Source organism: Eleginops maclovinus, chromosome 8 (genome assembly GCF_036324505.1).
Source record: "Eleginops maclovinus isolate JMC-PN-2008 ecotype Puerto Natales chromosome 8, JC_Emac_rtc_rv5, whole genome shotgun sequence".
Lineage (NCBI taxonomy): Eukaryota > Metazoa > Chordata > Actinopteri > Perciformes > Eleginopidae > Eleginops > Eleginops maclovinus.
The window spans coordinates 6,453,655-6,467,885 of NC_086356.1; the positions used below are offsets into that span (position 1 = coordinate 6,453,655).

Below are 14,231 nucleotides of genomic sequence, written 5' to 3' on the forward strand. Positions count from 1 at the left end.
TTTAATATATTAATCTTCATCTGTTTATTAGTGACTGTTATTTTTGTTGTGTATTCAATGTTGTGCTTTTTTAAATACTTTTATTTTTCATTGATGCCTCTTAGTGTGGGTGTTTTGTGAAGTAGGACAAGCAGACATTAGACTAAAAGGGATTAGACTATAGGTTTTTATTTGGCTATTTAATGTCTTCTTTCTCTGTTTACGGCCAAACATGTAACAGTAAAAAATATACGGGGTATAAGGGTTTTATTAAAAACCTGACTTGAGTATGAGCTAAGGACAGTTTAACTCAACCACCAAACGTATTACTGTAAGGTTATAGATACCATTCTTAAATAAAACAAAACATTTGAATAATGCATTGATTTAAAATGCATTAGAGGGTAAGAAAACATGAAATGATGAATACAAAATTGCTAATATAATAACAGATTGGGGATCTTATATGATTTCAGATACAATAAATGTCAAAAACTTTCACATTTGAAAAAAAAACATGTGTGAAAAAGTATATTATTAATGAATACAGTACACTAACTACTATAAAACTTATAAAATAATGTTATCATCAAATAAGTAATGTGGCATTCAAACTGTAATTTTTATATTCATACATTTTCATTTATCATACCATTTTAAATGACAAAGAAAAAAAGACACATCAGAGGTATCTATAGATTACAATAATAAATATTATATTATATACAAATATGATATTAAAAAAGATATTGACGGATCAAACGTTTACAAAATAACATTCAGTTTCAATTAACAGTGGAAACTGCCTAAATAAATGGTAATATATAACTTAAATAAAAAGTGTTATCCTAATTATATATTCAAATAAATTCACACAAAATACAGTAAATGTGTAATAAAACAATTGAAATCAACAAGTTAACCATGTTTATCATGTTTGAAATAATAATTAGTTATAGAAAATTATCTTTTAGATTGGTCTTCTTCCAACCTGTTCCTCTCAGCGATAGGTCGGATATATGTTTTAAGCAGCCCCGCCCTCTAGCACGGTACTGTACTCTGATTGGTCAGCTCAGACGCCAGTGACAGGTGCATCTACCCCGCCCATCTCGGTTCCCTCAGTTTGTTAGTCAGTCTGGAAAAGCTGTGATGAGAGTTTTAATAATGGCGTGGCCGTGGCGGGGGGCTTCCGCTCTCTGCCCGAGTCCAGCTTCGGAAAACCACCTGTAAACGTCGACTTGGAGCTTATCAGAGATTTGAAAAAGTAATTGACCGTTTACAATGATACTCGACGGAGTAAATCTCCGCTGAGAACTGCTCTACAAACTGTGTCAAACTACTGGACTATCACTGGAAGCGCTTTGCCATGTCGTTACTGTGTGTCAAAGGTAAATGTATCTCTTATTTTCATTTCTTTTCACGGTTTGAAACGACTTTACTTTGAGTTTGATGAGTTTTTAAAAAATCTAACAGAACGGGTATTCTGGCTCAAGACATCCTCTGGGAATACAGAAGTGGCCAATAGCCAGAAAATCGTCCTGTTGTGATTCAATTCCTTTAATCCCACACTAAAGAATAAATACATATGTGAGGTTGTTTTTGCTAAATTGGATACGATATGTAAACTATATTGTTTGAGCTCTTCAAAGCCTACTACACCAGCTGTTGTAGCTTAAACCAGAAACACTACTGACTTGTTGTCTATAGAGATTTGAAGATATCACAACATGTCAGCCATGACTAAAACATATGTTAAATTTGGCTTAAATTGCAGCCAAATAACCATATTCAGCTAATACTTGTGTTACTTGATTTGCACTTAGATTATAACTTAATCAGTTGTAGGCCTATAGGTTAAAGGTTATATAGAAATTAAGGTTTTTCTTTTCTGATGGGTATTTTAATTTGACTGAACAATAAATGACTCATGAGTATTTGATAATCTAATAAGCAGTTTACTATCTTTCAATAAAACTGATACAGGGCCCTTCCTGTCTCCTTCTTATGCTTGCTTAGGGCCTCACTGTTAGTTTAGTGGATGATCAAATTACTGAGCTTTTACACCCCCCTAAATGTTAATAAAGCAAAAGTGAATTAGACAAAAACACGTATCAATCAGGCGCCCATGTTGGAAGAAAAAAAAGACACCAATAAAAATGATATTTTCAGGGGTCGAGGTGATACTATGCCCAATGACTTTGTGTGTGTAGCTCCTTTTTTAAAAGAAGGTTAACGTCTTCTTTACTCAGGCACGTTTCTAGGTTGATATGACACTTAAATAAATCAGGCTTGGACAATCCTTGCCTGCCCCAGCATCCTTTACACCAGCAAAGCACATTATGTAATATCATCTCCTGGGCCAACAAGGCCAATGCCAAGCAATGTGGTCCAATCACTGCAAGGATAGGGTAAAGAAATAAGACAGAAAAACAGCTTTAATGGTGGAAAAGCATTTTTCTCTTTACTTTTCCTTCAGGATATTATTTATCTTGAACAACTCTTGTTGAAAAGATTGTGTATCTTTATACGATGATATTTTACAGAGCCTAAAAAGACTTCTTGAACAGTTTTAGAGCTTTAACACTCCCGAAGATGTCAATCAAGTAGAGATATTTTCATTCATTGTTTATCGCAGTATATTTGTTTTGTACGTGCAAGAAGTTAGGGCAAAATGAATCTGTCCAGTGGTTCTCTGCGATAAATGTAGACAGGATTTACTGAATATTAAGGAGAAAAAAAGAAATCATGTAACCATTTTAAGGTTAAAACACTGTTTTCAAGACACAACCCAACCCTCCGTCCCATTATCAAAGAAAGTACAACAATGTCAGTCCCATCATCTGTCTCACGTGTGTCCTCCAATCATCTGTAAATCCTGCTGACACCCTTCGGACTGGCAGTCCTCTTGCTTTTACTGAATTATTACTGCAAGTATGGTTCCATCTGCAGGTGTTAGCTCTGGCACTGTGTAGGGAAGAAATAGCACACTCACTGAAATTCGCTCAACATTTCTGAAAATCAAATGTTTGTTTGGCAGACTGAGGCTTTGTATGTTGATCTCCTGGTCCTGTTTGTCTAATTATTGTCATTTGGGTGTTGAAAGTTCCAAATTGTGGTATGAGGGAATGACTGTCAGTCATTTTTCCTGAAATGTTGATGTAAAAGGAAGTCTGGACTCGTACGCTGCTAATTATTTGCAAATATCCTTCTGATATCTCCACTCTGTCATGATCTTAAGTTTCCTTAATGCTTGTGCAAATGTTGTGGACGTCACTGCCGGGAAATTACGCTCACAAGTAAACGGTTATAATTTCAACAACAAACAGAGCAGGAATTCTCCCTTTTTGAAGTTGTGCAAATTTAGCAGTGAGTTTTGTATTGCATCCCAGGAGTGAATTGTCACTCTTTGGGCTAATTTTCTCCACTTTTGAATCCACCAAAACTGTCAGATCCCGGCAAATTGCCCAGGAAGATTGAGAGGTAGGGAATTTAGCATTTGCAGACCATTTACATGCACTCAAGTCTACAGTATATAACACGCTGCAGGAAAGGGAAAACCCCAAAAGGCATAAAAAGTCCTCTTTAAGAATGATATCATCAAGGACGTTGTATTTTGTTAGTTTTTATTAGATGTGCGAAGAACAAATGTAAAAAAGAAAAAATAGTCTTTAACTTTCCAGATTTTGCTCTTGGAATTCCTTTTTTAAGATGTAAAACCTGAAAACAATGAGGACATCGATACACCGAGCTGGCAAAGAGAAATGTGACCCGCAGGGAAAAGGTCAAAGAGAGTCAGCTTTGGGTGTGCACAGAAAGTTCAGCCCCATGGCTCCGGAAATTAAGAGTTATTGTACCAAATGGGACGTCCTATTTAACGGTTCCGGTTATGGCAAATGTAAGCTGTTTGGAGTTCATGCAGCCCATAGATAACAGAGGAAAGGGTCTTGGGGCAGGGGGCTGTGTGATTAGCTGAGGTTGTGACTCATCCCCCGACAGCACAGCTTGACAATGTTGTTTATTTATTGGGAGTCGAGATGATTCATCTCCATGGCGATGTCTTTACACAACAGATAAGTGGTTGCCCTTACAAGTGGATGTGTGTGTGGGGGGGGGGGGGTCTCCTGCTGCGTATTAGGGCAGGGATGAATGGGCGCATTGCTCCCATGATGCTGCAGTATCTGAGATGTACACACTCACACACGTCATAGGTTTAGAGTGAGAATACCTGGGGTTTCTGACACTAGAGAGAGGTGCAGGAATGAGTCTTGAGCCTGGAAATAAGTCAGCATTTTAGCGCTTCTCTCTTCCTTAAGTTAAAACAGGTTTTTGTTTGGACGCTAGAATTAAGTGATGTGGTTAATACAACAAAATGCAATCGAAATCTGAAATTTTGTTCTTTCTCTGAGAAATTAGACAAAAAATAAATACAATTTCTAAATGATAACCGGGCAAATCCTGGAAAACACTTTTTTTTAAATGAAGGTTCTCAAAATCTGATCAGAAAGCCTGGAGTTGTAATAGGGTAGACTGCATTGAATCGGTAATTATTGTACTGATTTAGTGTAAATGCTCTCGGATGTTCCCTTTACATTACTTACTAGCAGTGAGATTCATTTGAATCTAGAGGGAGTGTTCCCGTTTATGCTCAAATTGACTGAATCCACACGGTAAAGATGCAATTTGAAAAAGTAACATTTTCACCCCTGAGGTTTTTCCTGTTTATTTGATGGTAAATGGAAATGCAGGGGGCCATTGTTTGCATCCACCTCCATACAGTTTTATACTTATTAATGAGAAGGGAATAATGTTAGCAATTATACAGTTGTTATTTAGGTTGTTCAAATTCAAAAGGGCTCAGTATGAGTTCAGCCGTAGTTTAGGCTGCTGGCTGGCTGCTTTCTTAGGCGCAGACCTGCAGTAATACTGGTTTCCTTTTTATAGGTATGAAAAAAGTCTTGAATGTCATTCATTTGTACTGCCAAAATAACAGATATTTGGGATTTGGCAGAAAGCCTTTCAGACTGACTAGAATAAACATTCACTCAGTCACTTCAGAGTGTGTCTAATTCAATTAGGAATATAGGTTGTTTTGTTTGGATGCTGTTGCTTGGTGATAAGGTAGGAACTAAATCATACTGTCCCAACCATACAAGGTTTGGGGAAATCTAATTTGGACTCCTGTGCTACAAACCAACAAAAAGAGACATCTAACCTCAGCATCGACCAAAACACAAGCTTTCCAACATTCTGTTTTTTTTTTCATCTGTCATCACGTTGTTAAGAGAAGGTGACTTTTCAATATTTCTTTTGTTGACCATCACCGCCTCACGTCTTTCATGCAGTGCCTTAATAGGTTGCGGCTTACAGACTATAATGTTCTCAGACTGGACAACATCCTGGAGGTTATTCTTGGCACTGGAAAAGTGTTTTGGGTTTGAATAATTTGGAGAAAAAAAACAAACCCACCTTATTTGAACTGCAGTGATTGATCATCTTTGCATTAGCCGTTAATTGAAACATACATTTAAATGATGTCTTTTCTTTAGATATTATTTGGGGAGGAACCATACCTTTTTTTTTTTTTTAAGCTTGTTGAATAGGATTTGCCGGCAAGGTCATCTGTGCTACAAAACAATACCAAACCCAGAATGTCCCCCTGCTTTGCCTTCGACAAAAATGATTCCACATGCAATTTGGATATTGCACTAGTCCATATTGCAGCGAGGATAACATCCCTATTGTGGCACGTGCCCAAACTGTGACTGAGGATGTGGGTCAATTAAGCAATTAGATTTGCTAAATGGCAGGTCAATCTGGGTGGCATAAACATCTGCCTAGTCTTGTTTGGCGCAGCGAAACTGGTTTCTTGCGACTACTGCACATTGTCCTGAGGTTTTACTGCCGGGTCGAACAGGATGTGGCGCTTGTTTCGTGCATCATTACACTTTTCGTATGCTGCTGATTCTTCTGTTGACATACCGTGACATTAGTTTTACTCCTCTGTTGAAACCAGTGACGTAGCAGTTGTGTATCCTGGCACACACTCAAGAGTTCAAGTCATGGATCATCAGGCTGTGCAGCACCAAACCCGAAATTGAGTTAGCGTTTTAACAATACTTAACATTGTTATGAACCCTTTTTTTGGTTGGATGTGTGAAATAAAGGTGGGGTTACTACAAGCTTAGAACATTTGTAAAGTGTCATTCTCGGACATAAAATACGTCAGTCAATACCTCTTGGACGTATGAAGCTTTTGCGTGTCTTTATAAAGACAACTGCTAAAAAAGCGTCTGGTATTTTGTTGATAGCGTTACATTAGCTACCTCCATCTGGCGATTTAAGGCATTTACACTTGTATAGAAAATGTATAGACCACTTCAGCATTATCATTTTCTCTTTTTTTAAATTTGTATTGTATTCTATAAACTACTGACATTTTTTCTCCCTGTTGGAATTGAACAGACACTGGAATGGTTGCCATACATGTAGAGATAAAGATTTAAGAAACATGTGGAGTGGTCTCTTTTTTTTTCTTCCGGGGATGTATGTGGAGATTATCATGCTATAACAAAGTATCGTAAGCGTTTGTGTGCCACCACAAATCAACTGGAAATATCCCATTGCTTATCGACGAGGGGCCCTTGAGATGGTAACGTCAGAGAGTACAGAAATACGTCATCACTGCAACGCTCTATTAGGAACATACTGGTGATCACAACTGCGTCAACACTTGTTCGCTTTCATTCTGCTCGTGTGATTTGGCTCCGCAGCTGACTGAGTAGGTGAGGAGATATTACAAGAAAATAATTTAATAAAGGATGAGAACTGGAGGCTGTGCAGGACTAGGACTGCAGAGTGGTTGCATGCAGCAGAGTAGTGGAATTATGAGAGAAAGAGGCAGAGAGCGCTTAGGGATTGTGGGTAATCCCCTGGCCATCTGTTGCTCTCTCCCTCCCTCTCTCTCTCCCTGTACACTGGCCCAACCTGATCACAGCCAGCTCAAAGAGGAAGTACACCACGGCCTGCAACAGTAGGAGCAGGAAGTGACACAGGGATCTACCACTCTCCTGCTTTCTGCCTGGCTTTCTACTGAGATGATGAATGTTTATTAGAAATCAAATCAAAAACAAAAGAGATTTGCAAATGTTTTAACAGGTATGTACATAACAATCTCATGCCTGGGATTTGTCAAGTAGACAAAAGCCAAATTTATTTACTAGTTCATTTCAGGTAATTAGAGTAAAACAGGTGTAAAAGAATACATCTAAATGTACTCTTTCCAATGTTGTGGTGAGATTTTTTCAGCTTTCAACACAGCCAATCAAGACCTTTCAGTGAGCAATGTACATTTGTATTGTAGTATAGACGGATCGTTGACTTGATTCATACCTGGGCGCTGCACAATAGATGCCCACTGCTCCGAGTACTAGGATGGGTTAAATGCAGAGGACCAATTTCACTGTGTGTGCTCTGCTGTGTGCATGTATGTGACTAATAAAGAGGGTCTCATCCTCCGATTCTATCTTCTATCTATCTACCCGGAAGCAAATACACTTCATTGCATAAGAATACAATTGAACACAGCCAAAGACGACATACAATGAATAAGTTAATAGACTAGTTATTAATAATCAAATTGTTAACAAATCAAGGGCAAGGGGTTTGTTAAGTCACAAAAAAAGATAGCTCCTTTTGGACTTCACAGTACGTGAAAACAATTGATAATTTGGCCATGACATACGCCTTCTTAAATATATCCGAGACAAGTTTAAGGCATGTTGAGGAGAAAGTCAGCGTAATGGATAGGAAAGTGAAAGCAGTAGCTTAAAAGGGTAATTGTGCAACTAGCCCTGCAAAAACAGTAAGCTAAATGGCCTCTAAAGCCACGCAGCACCCAGGAAATGATAAGCATCAGTTTCCACCATAATGGTCACCAGGTTTATTGCCCTGTGACACTCCCTGAATAACATCATGCAAAGGAGGAACATAAGGCCGCTGAACCAGCTTGTTCGCCCCGGTGACAAAGAGTGAGTCGAAATCCAGAAAAAAAACCAAAACACTGCTCTCCGAACATTTCCACTGCTCCCTTTCCGCTTCACAGTGAGCTATGCACAAGACAGGAAGCGCCTTTTCTTCCTTTGTGTGTGATAACAAAGTTTCCTTTTCCCTCCCTTTTAAAAAGCACTGAACACTGCAGTCGTTAATGTTTAAAAGCTTGACTACACCTCAGCCACAGTAAGGAGACAATTTATTACATTTTATCCCGTTGTTTTACACCAGTTTTCACTATGTCTTACCTTTTTTTAAACTAATGCGACTATTTAAATGAATATTTCAGGATCATTTACAATTTTATGGCTAGGCTAATATAGTTTGTAGGGGATTTGGTGTCGTTTTCTAGCTTGTAAAAGTTTCTGTATAAAACATGACCTCATTAGGTCTGCATATCTTCTGTCGGAACCTGTTTTACTTGTAACTTGGCCAATAAATCCAACAAAATATATATATTTAATTTATCACTCAAAGAGTTATTTGAAACAACTGCGCCAACACACAATGGTTTGGCTTATTTCAAACAAGTATATCTGTATTTTTCTTATTGTTCTGAGTTTGTGTTTTGGATAAAAGCATCAGCTAAAGGACAATTAATGTAATGTATTATATGTTGGTAATATACACTGCCCGACCAAAAAAAAGGTCACACTTAATTCGTTGGACCGCCTTTAGCGTTGTTTGCGTCACAGTGTTCGCTGTGGCATCGTTTCCAAAAGCTTCTGCGATGTCACAACATTTATTTCTGTCTTGCATTCATTTTTCGCCAAGATCTTGTATTGATGACGGGAGATTCGGACCCCTGCGCAAAGCCTTCTCCAGCACATCCCAAAGATTCTCAATCGGGTTCAGGTCTGGACTCTGTGGTGGCCAATCCATGTGTGAAAATGTTGTCTCATGCTCCCTGAACCGCTCTTTCACAATTTGAGCCTGATGGATCCTGGCATTGTCACCTTGGAACATGCTCATGCCATCAGGGAAGAAAAAAACCATTGATGGAATAACCCGGTCATTCAGTATATTCAGGGAGTCAGCTGACCTCATTCTTTGGGCACATAACGCTGCTGAACCTAGACCAGACCAACTGCAGCAACCCCAGATCATAGCTCTGCTCCCTACAGGCTTGTGACCTTTTTTTTGGCCGGGCAGTGTATTGTAAATGCTTTCAGTTTAGCGTCTTTTTAGTCTTCTTTTTAAAGCTTGAAATGGCTTATCGGGGTGTTCATAATGATAGAATCGGAGGATGAAACCCTCTTTATTAGTCACAGTCCTAGTACTAGGAGCAGTTGGCAGCTATTGTGCAGCGCCCGGGAGCAATGGGGAGGGGGGATTGGAGGTGTCCGGTGCCTTGCTCAAGGGCACCACAGCAGGGCCCAGGAGGTGAACTGGGACCTCTCCAAGTAGCAGTTCACTTTCCATATTCCAAGTCTGTTCGGGGACTTGAACCGGCGACCCTGCGATTCCCAGTCCAAGCCCCTACTTACTGAGCCCCTGCTGGAATGTGTTCTTATTGTTCTTATTGTTACCTTTTTATTGGACGTACAGATTCGCCTGACACTTTACTTGTATTTTTAAACAGATGGTCAATAGAAATCAATGGACTCTATCCAAAAAGACAACATTATAGGGAATACAATTAGCTGTACAGTAATTGTTGCGGATGTTTGCGGCTAAAATTGGTTGAATTCAAAAACCAAGAGTGATGTTTTTGCACAGAAAGTGGAACAAACTAATATGTATCTTCTGCGTAGTTGTTTTATTACGTAAAGCGGGGAATACGGACGATGTTACATGGAAATATGAAAGCTTCATTTATGCATCCATCATCCCACCCTGTCCATCTGCCATCTCAGGCTGCAAAGCTTTATGTGCCTGAACACAGCTCCCCGCCACAGCAATCACAATTAATCCCCTCCAAATCGCCCCACAATCCCATAAACGTTATTGTAAAGATGCATCAGGGGGCTAAAGATCGGATAAAAATAAACCACAAGCAATTTTCCCCGTGCAATAAAATGTTAAGGTTTATAGGAAAAGGCATTTTTTAACCCTATCCTCCATTTGTTTTATTTGAATAACCTTAATAACCCTTGCACTCTGTTGCCATTGTTTCTATGTTCTGTGTTTGTTTACCAGCTGTTGTGTATTATGATACAGCTGTCTGGGCGTATGCTTCTTCATTATATTAAAGGTGGTATGCTATGATCAAATAAAATGTATTTTTTCAGAAGGGCAATATTTAATTCACAGGGAGGACATTTTTTCTTCAAATCCCAACATATGTTAAACATCAATTTAAATAAGAAGCTACTGAGATGTCCATCCCTACAAATTGTATTGTACAGACTTAATAAAACATAATTGTTTGGAAAAGATCCTCTTAAAAAAATCACACTTTAATAATGTAGCATATTTTTCAATCATTATTTTTTTCCAAATCGTGCCGTTGTATATTTTGATCATTTCAAATCTATTACTTGAAGCAAGTTTTATGATATATCTTGACGACAATCAGCCCTGGACAAGGGTAAAATAAGGGTTATAAAATAGCTAAAATAAAACAAAACTCTTGGACATTTTTGTTGTCTAGATTAATTTCTCAACGCTATTTTGAGCATGACACACACAGAGAAATATGACATGTACAGTAGTTAGGATTGTTGCTCAGCGGATTGCATTTGCAAGAATAAATGTATCAGGGAAAAAAGAGTAGTTCTTTAATGAGTGTTACTTATTATGGAAGACTAGAAGAATACATTGTAATTGGGAAAGGGAAGTCAGCCAAGTAACACGATAACGTCATAAGTGATGAATATGAAGCACCCCGATCAGGCACTGTGTATAAATTCAACACATCTCTCAATGTTTTTGTTTTTTAATTACATTCTGACGTAAAGCTGCCCACCAAAACAAACGGCTCATCCATTTTTGATCAAGCTGCGTGTTCGTTAATTCGCAGACGTCAACATCACAGTCGATGTTTTTGTGACTCACGGTTTCTCTGCACATAAATGAACGTGTCACGCTTCAACAACATGAGATACTGTACACTAGCATTACTCATCCCCATGTATGTTTACGTTACCGGCCTGTTATTTCATACATGTTTAACAGCAGTGTCATAATGTTCTTGTTATCTTAAAGTTGAAATCTAAATCTGAAACCTAAACATTGTCTTTGGTTTGTGTTACAGTGAAAAAAGCCAAGCTCCAGGGACCTCCAGGTGAGTACATCGGAACTCCTTCTACTTTTTATGACTCCCATCATCTAAATCTTTCACATTTCTTAACATGAGCACTGTGTGAGCCCTTCAGTCCTCCTTTGTTTTTGGCAAAAGGAAGTTTTTATATATGCTGATTATGTGCTGACATCAAAAAGCATGATAAGATTGTGCTTCTCATTCCCAATTCTTATAGTGCAAATGTGTTTTACGTGCAACTCTGACACACAGTCTTGGGAATTTCAAAATAAAAGCGCATTTTAGGCATAATATGTATCAATGTCTTTACTTTCAATTAAAATTCTGAAACATTCTATCAAATATCGAGTAGTTGGTCATCAATGATGATATTCTGCTGTATCCACATTTATTTTTATTCAATTTTAGAGGCCTGCCATTGAAATTAAACAATGTAATTTATCCAGATTTGCATATCAGTATCAGAAAGGCAACATAACTATGATTAGGTGATTGAATTACTAAGCACTTCCAGACATGTTTTAACAAAGATAGAGGGAAGGGAATTCCAAAAATAAAAGCATATTTTAACAATGAAATGTATCTATGTTTTCACTTTGAATCAATGAGTTTGGCTTATAGATACTTGAATCAATACAGACATTGGATCCTATAATCTCCACCTACCTTACCAAGGGATTGAAATATTGACGCAGATGTGAGATGGAAATGAAGGCGTATATTGTAAAGATAACAGGTATCGATGTTTTAACTTTAAATCAATACATGTTGATCCTAGGTCATTGAATCAATACAGAACAATAGATCCTCCAACTACCTAACCCAGTTGTAAAAACACAGAGGCACCATGGGATTTTCAAAATAAAGGCGTATCTTAAAGACCTCAAACTCCCTGACCCAAGGCTGAGCTGTTGGGAAATTCACACAGCCAACACTAACTAATGCAGTTGTTTGCACTGTATAAAGCCAGCCGCCGACACGGCTCACCTGACTTAATGATAATTAGCTGTGTTGTATTTGGAAGCATGCCACTTGCAACCATTTTCGCATGTAGGTCAGTCAGTCAAGTTCTAGCGAGGACTTGGTTGACTTTGCATTATGTTCTCCGGTGTCCTTCTACGTCAGAACTGTGCACAGGTGAGCTTAGATCGTTGGTGACTAAATCCAATCCTCACGCTCTCCACCTATAAGCAAATCCGTGATGTCTTTAGCATAACGCCGTCCTCTAAGCCTTGTGACGTTTCTGGCTAGAGAGGCATAGAGGGAGAGTCACAGCGGGTGACTTTTCACTCTCATTCTAGGTCCCCGTCTGACCCCGTGTTTGCAGAGGATAATAAAGTTAATTACAGAGCAGGCGCCTATGATTGTTTGCCGTGTCCCTTTTTTAGGATGAAAAAAATGAGTCTATGAGGAGTCTACATTGTGTCAGAAGCAGCAGTGTTTATTGGTTAACTGAGATATTGGTTTTAGATTGTGAGCCTTCTCTTTCTGTCCCCTCCCTCCTCATGTGACACCTGTCCCAAAGCAAACATCAGGGAATTCAGTTCAGCCTGCCGTCTCCATAAGGCGAAATGTAAACATCAGTCTTTTTTATTCTTTATTCTTTGCTACAGGGCAATGGAGTCGAGTACAGTCCAGCATTATATTTAGAATGTTATGTTCACGCTGTAAATGAGCGAAACTGTTTATTTGTTGTCTTCATCCTGCAGTAGAGGGAAACTGAGAAGCCATCATTTATTGTGATTTGCACACGTAGGCATGACAATTAGTTATAAGTGTATGGTTGTTGTTCCCAGAGCAGAAATAGCAATCAAATTTGGATACCCAAATACTTTGGGTTGTAAATGTGTGAGTGTGTATTGCAGAATGTAGCAGTCTCATGACAGAACAAGCTAATATTTGTTTATGCAAAAATGCAACATCTTGATAAATAGACTTGTCGGGCTGCAGCAAACGATAACCTACTTATGTTCCCCTTATTTGTCACTAAACTGCAGATTATGTTGTGATTGAACTGATTATTTTATGTTTTTTACAATTTCATTTTACAGCGAAACGTGTTTTTAAAAGCCTTGATTGTTTTGACTGTTTCATATGAAATAAAATGGAGAAAAAGCACGACATCTTCATATTCGAAAGGCTGAAAACACATTTTCACTTTAATTGTTTATCCATTATCAAAATAGACTGTGATTTTTTTTTTTCCGTCAATCAACTAATTCATAAATCCTCTTACAGTTGCAGCTTGATTAACTTTCATGTGATATCATGAAGACATTATAGTATTTAATAATATATACTTCATATTTAAATATAGAAGTGTTATTGTTGTTATTGTTGTTATTATTATTATTTTTTATCTCAGAATATAAACAAAACAGGATTTTGGCACGTTTTCCGTTTAGATTACACTTCTCTTGTTATATCTCGTACTGTTCTATCAAAATAGCATATTTGGCTGCCTAGATCTGCACCTAATCTATCCTCGCTCATGACACTTTCTCTGTTTATTCAGGTTGAAGGAATGAATTACTCAACATGATATGGTTATTTATTATTCCTTTCTGCTCGTGATAACCGTAACTTGTTCTGCATTGGGAGACGTGTGATTTATTGGGAGAGGTCTTAAAGTTTACATAAGGCTGGTCTGGGAAGTGTGCTTGCGCTTTGCTTTGGCCACACCTTCAGATAGACGGCTTTTAGGCCTTTCTTTGACGCCCTTTAAATCAAGTTGTTTCTGGATTTATCGTCTGCCAGCCAGTCATTTCAATTTTTTACTAAGGCTACATCGTAACTGGAGACTCTGGCCAATCACAGGCCATTTCAGAGAGAAAGAGAAAGTTCCTATTGGTTGTTTAACAAATGCAGATGCGCATGCACGTCCCTCTGTCAAAACTTGATTCAGCGGAGGAATGACCTGCAAGAAAAGTGGCTGTTCCAGCGTTAGCAACAACATGCTGACTCAGCAAACCAACCTGAAGGAGGAAGACGAACTTATCAA

The 14,231-nt window shown here is 38.3% G+C and overlaps 1 protein-coding gene across 1 annotated transcript in view; it reads left to right on the forward strand.

The window, feature by feature from the left end:
- The first annotated feature begins 1,138 nt into the window (after window positions 1–1,138).
- Window positions 1,139–14,231, forward strand: part of LOC134868537 (protein unc-13 homolog B-like) — a 67,794-nt gene continuing 54,701 nt past the window's right edge. Inside the window, 2 exon segments of the mRNA XM_063889749.1 lie at window positions 1,139–1,367; window positions 11,225–11,254. Of these exon segments, the coding sequence (XP_063745819.1) occupies window positions 1,346–1,367; window positions 11,225–11,254 (52 nt within the window). The 5' untranslated portion in view covers window positions 1,139–1,345.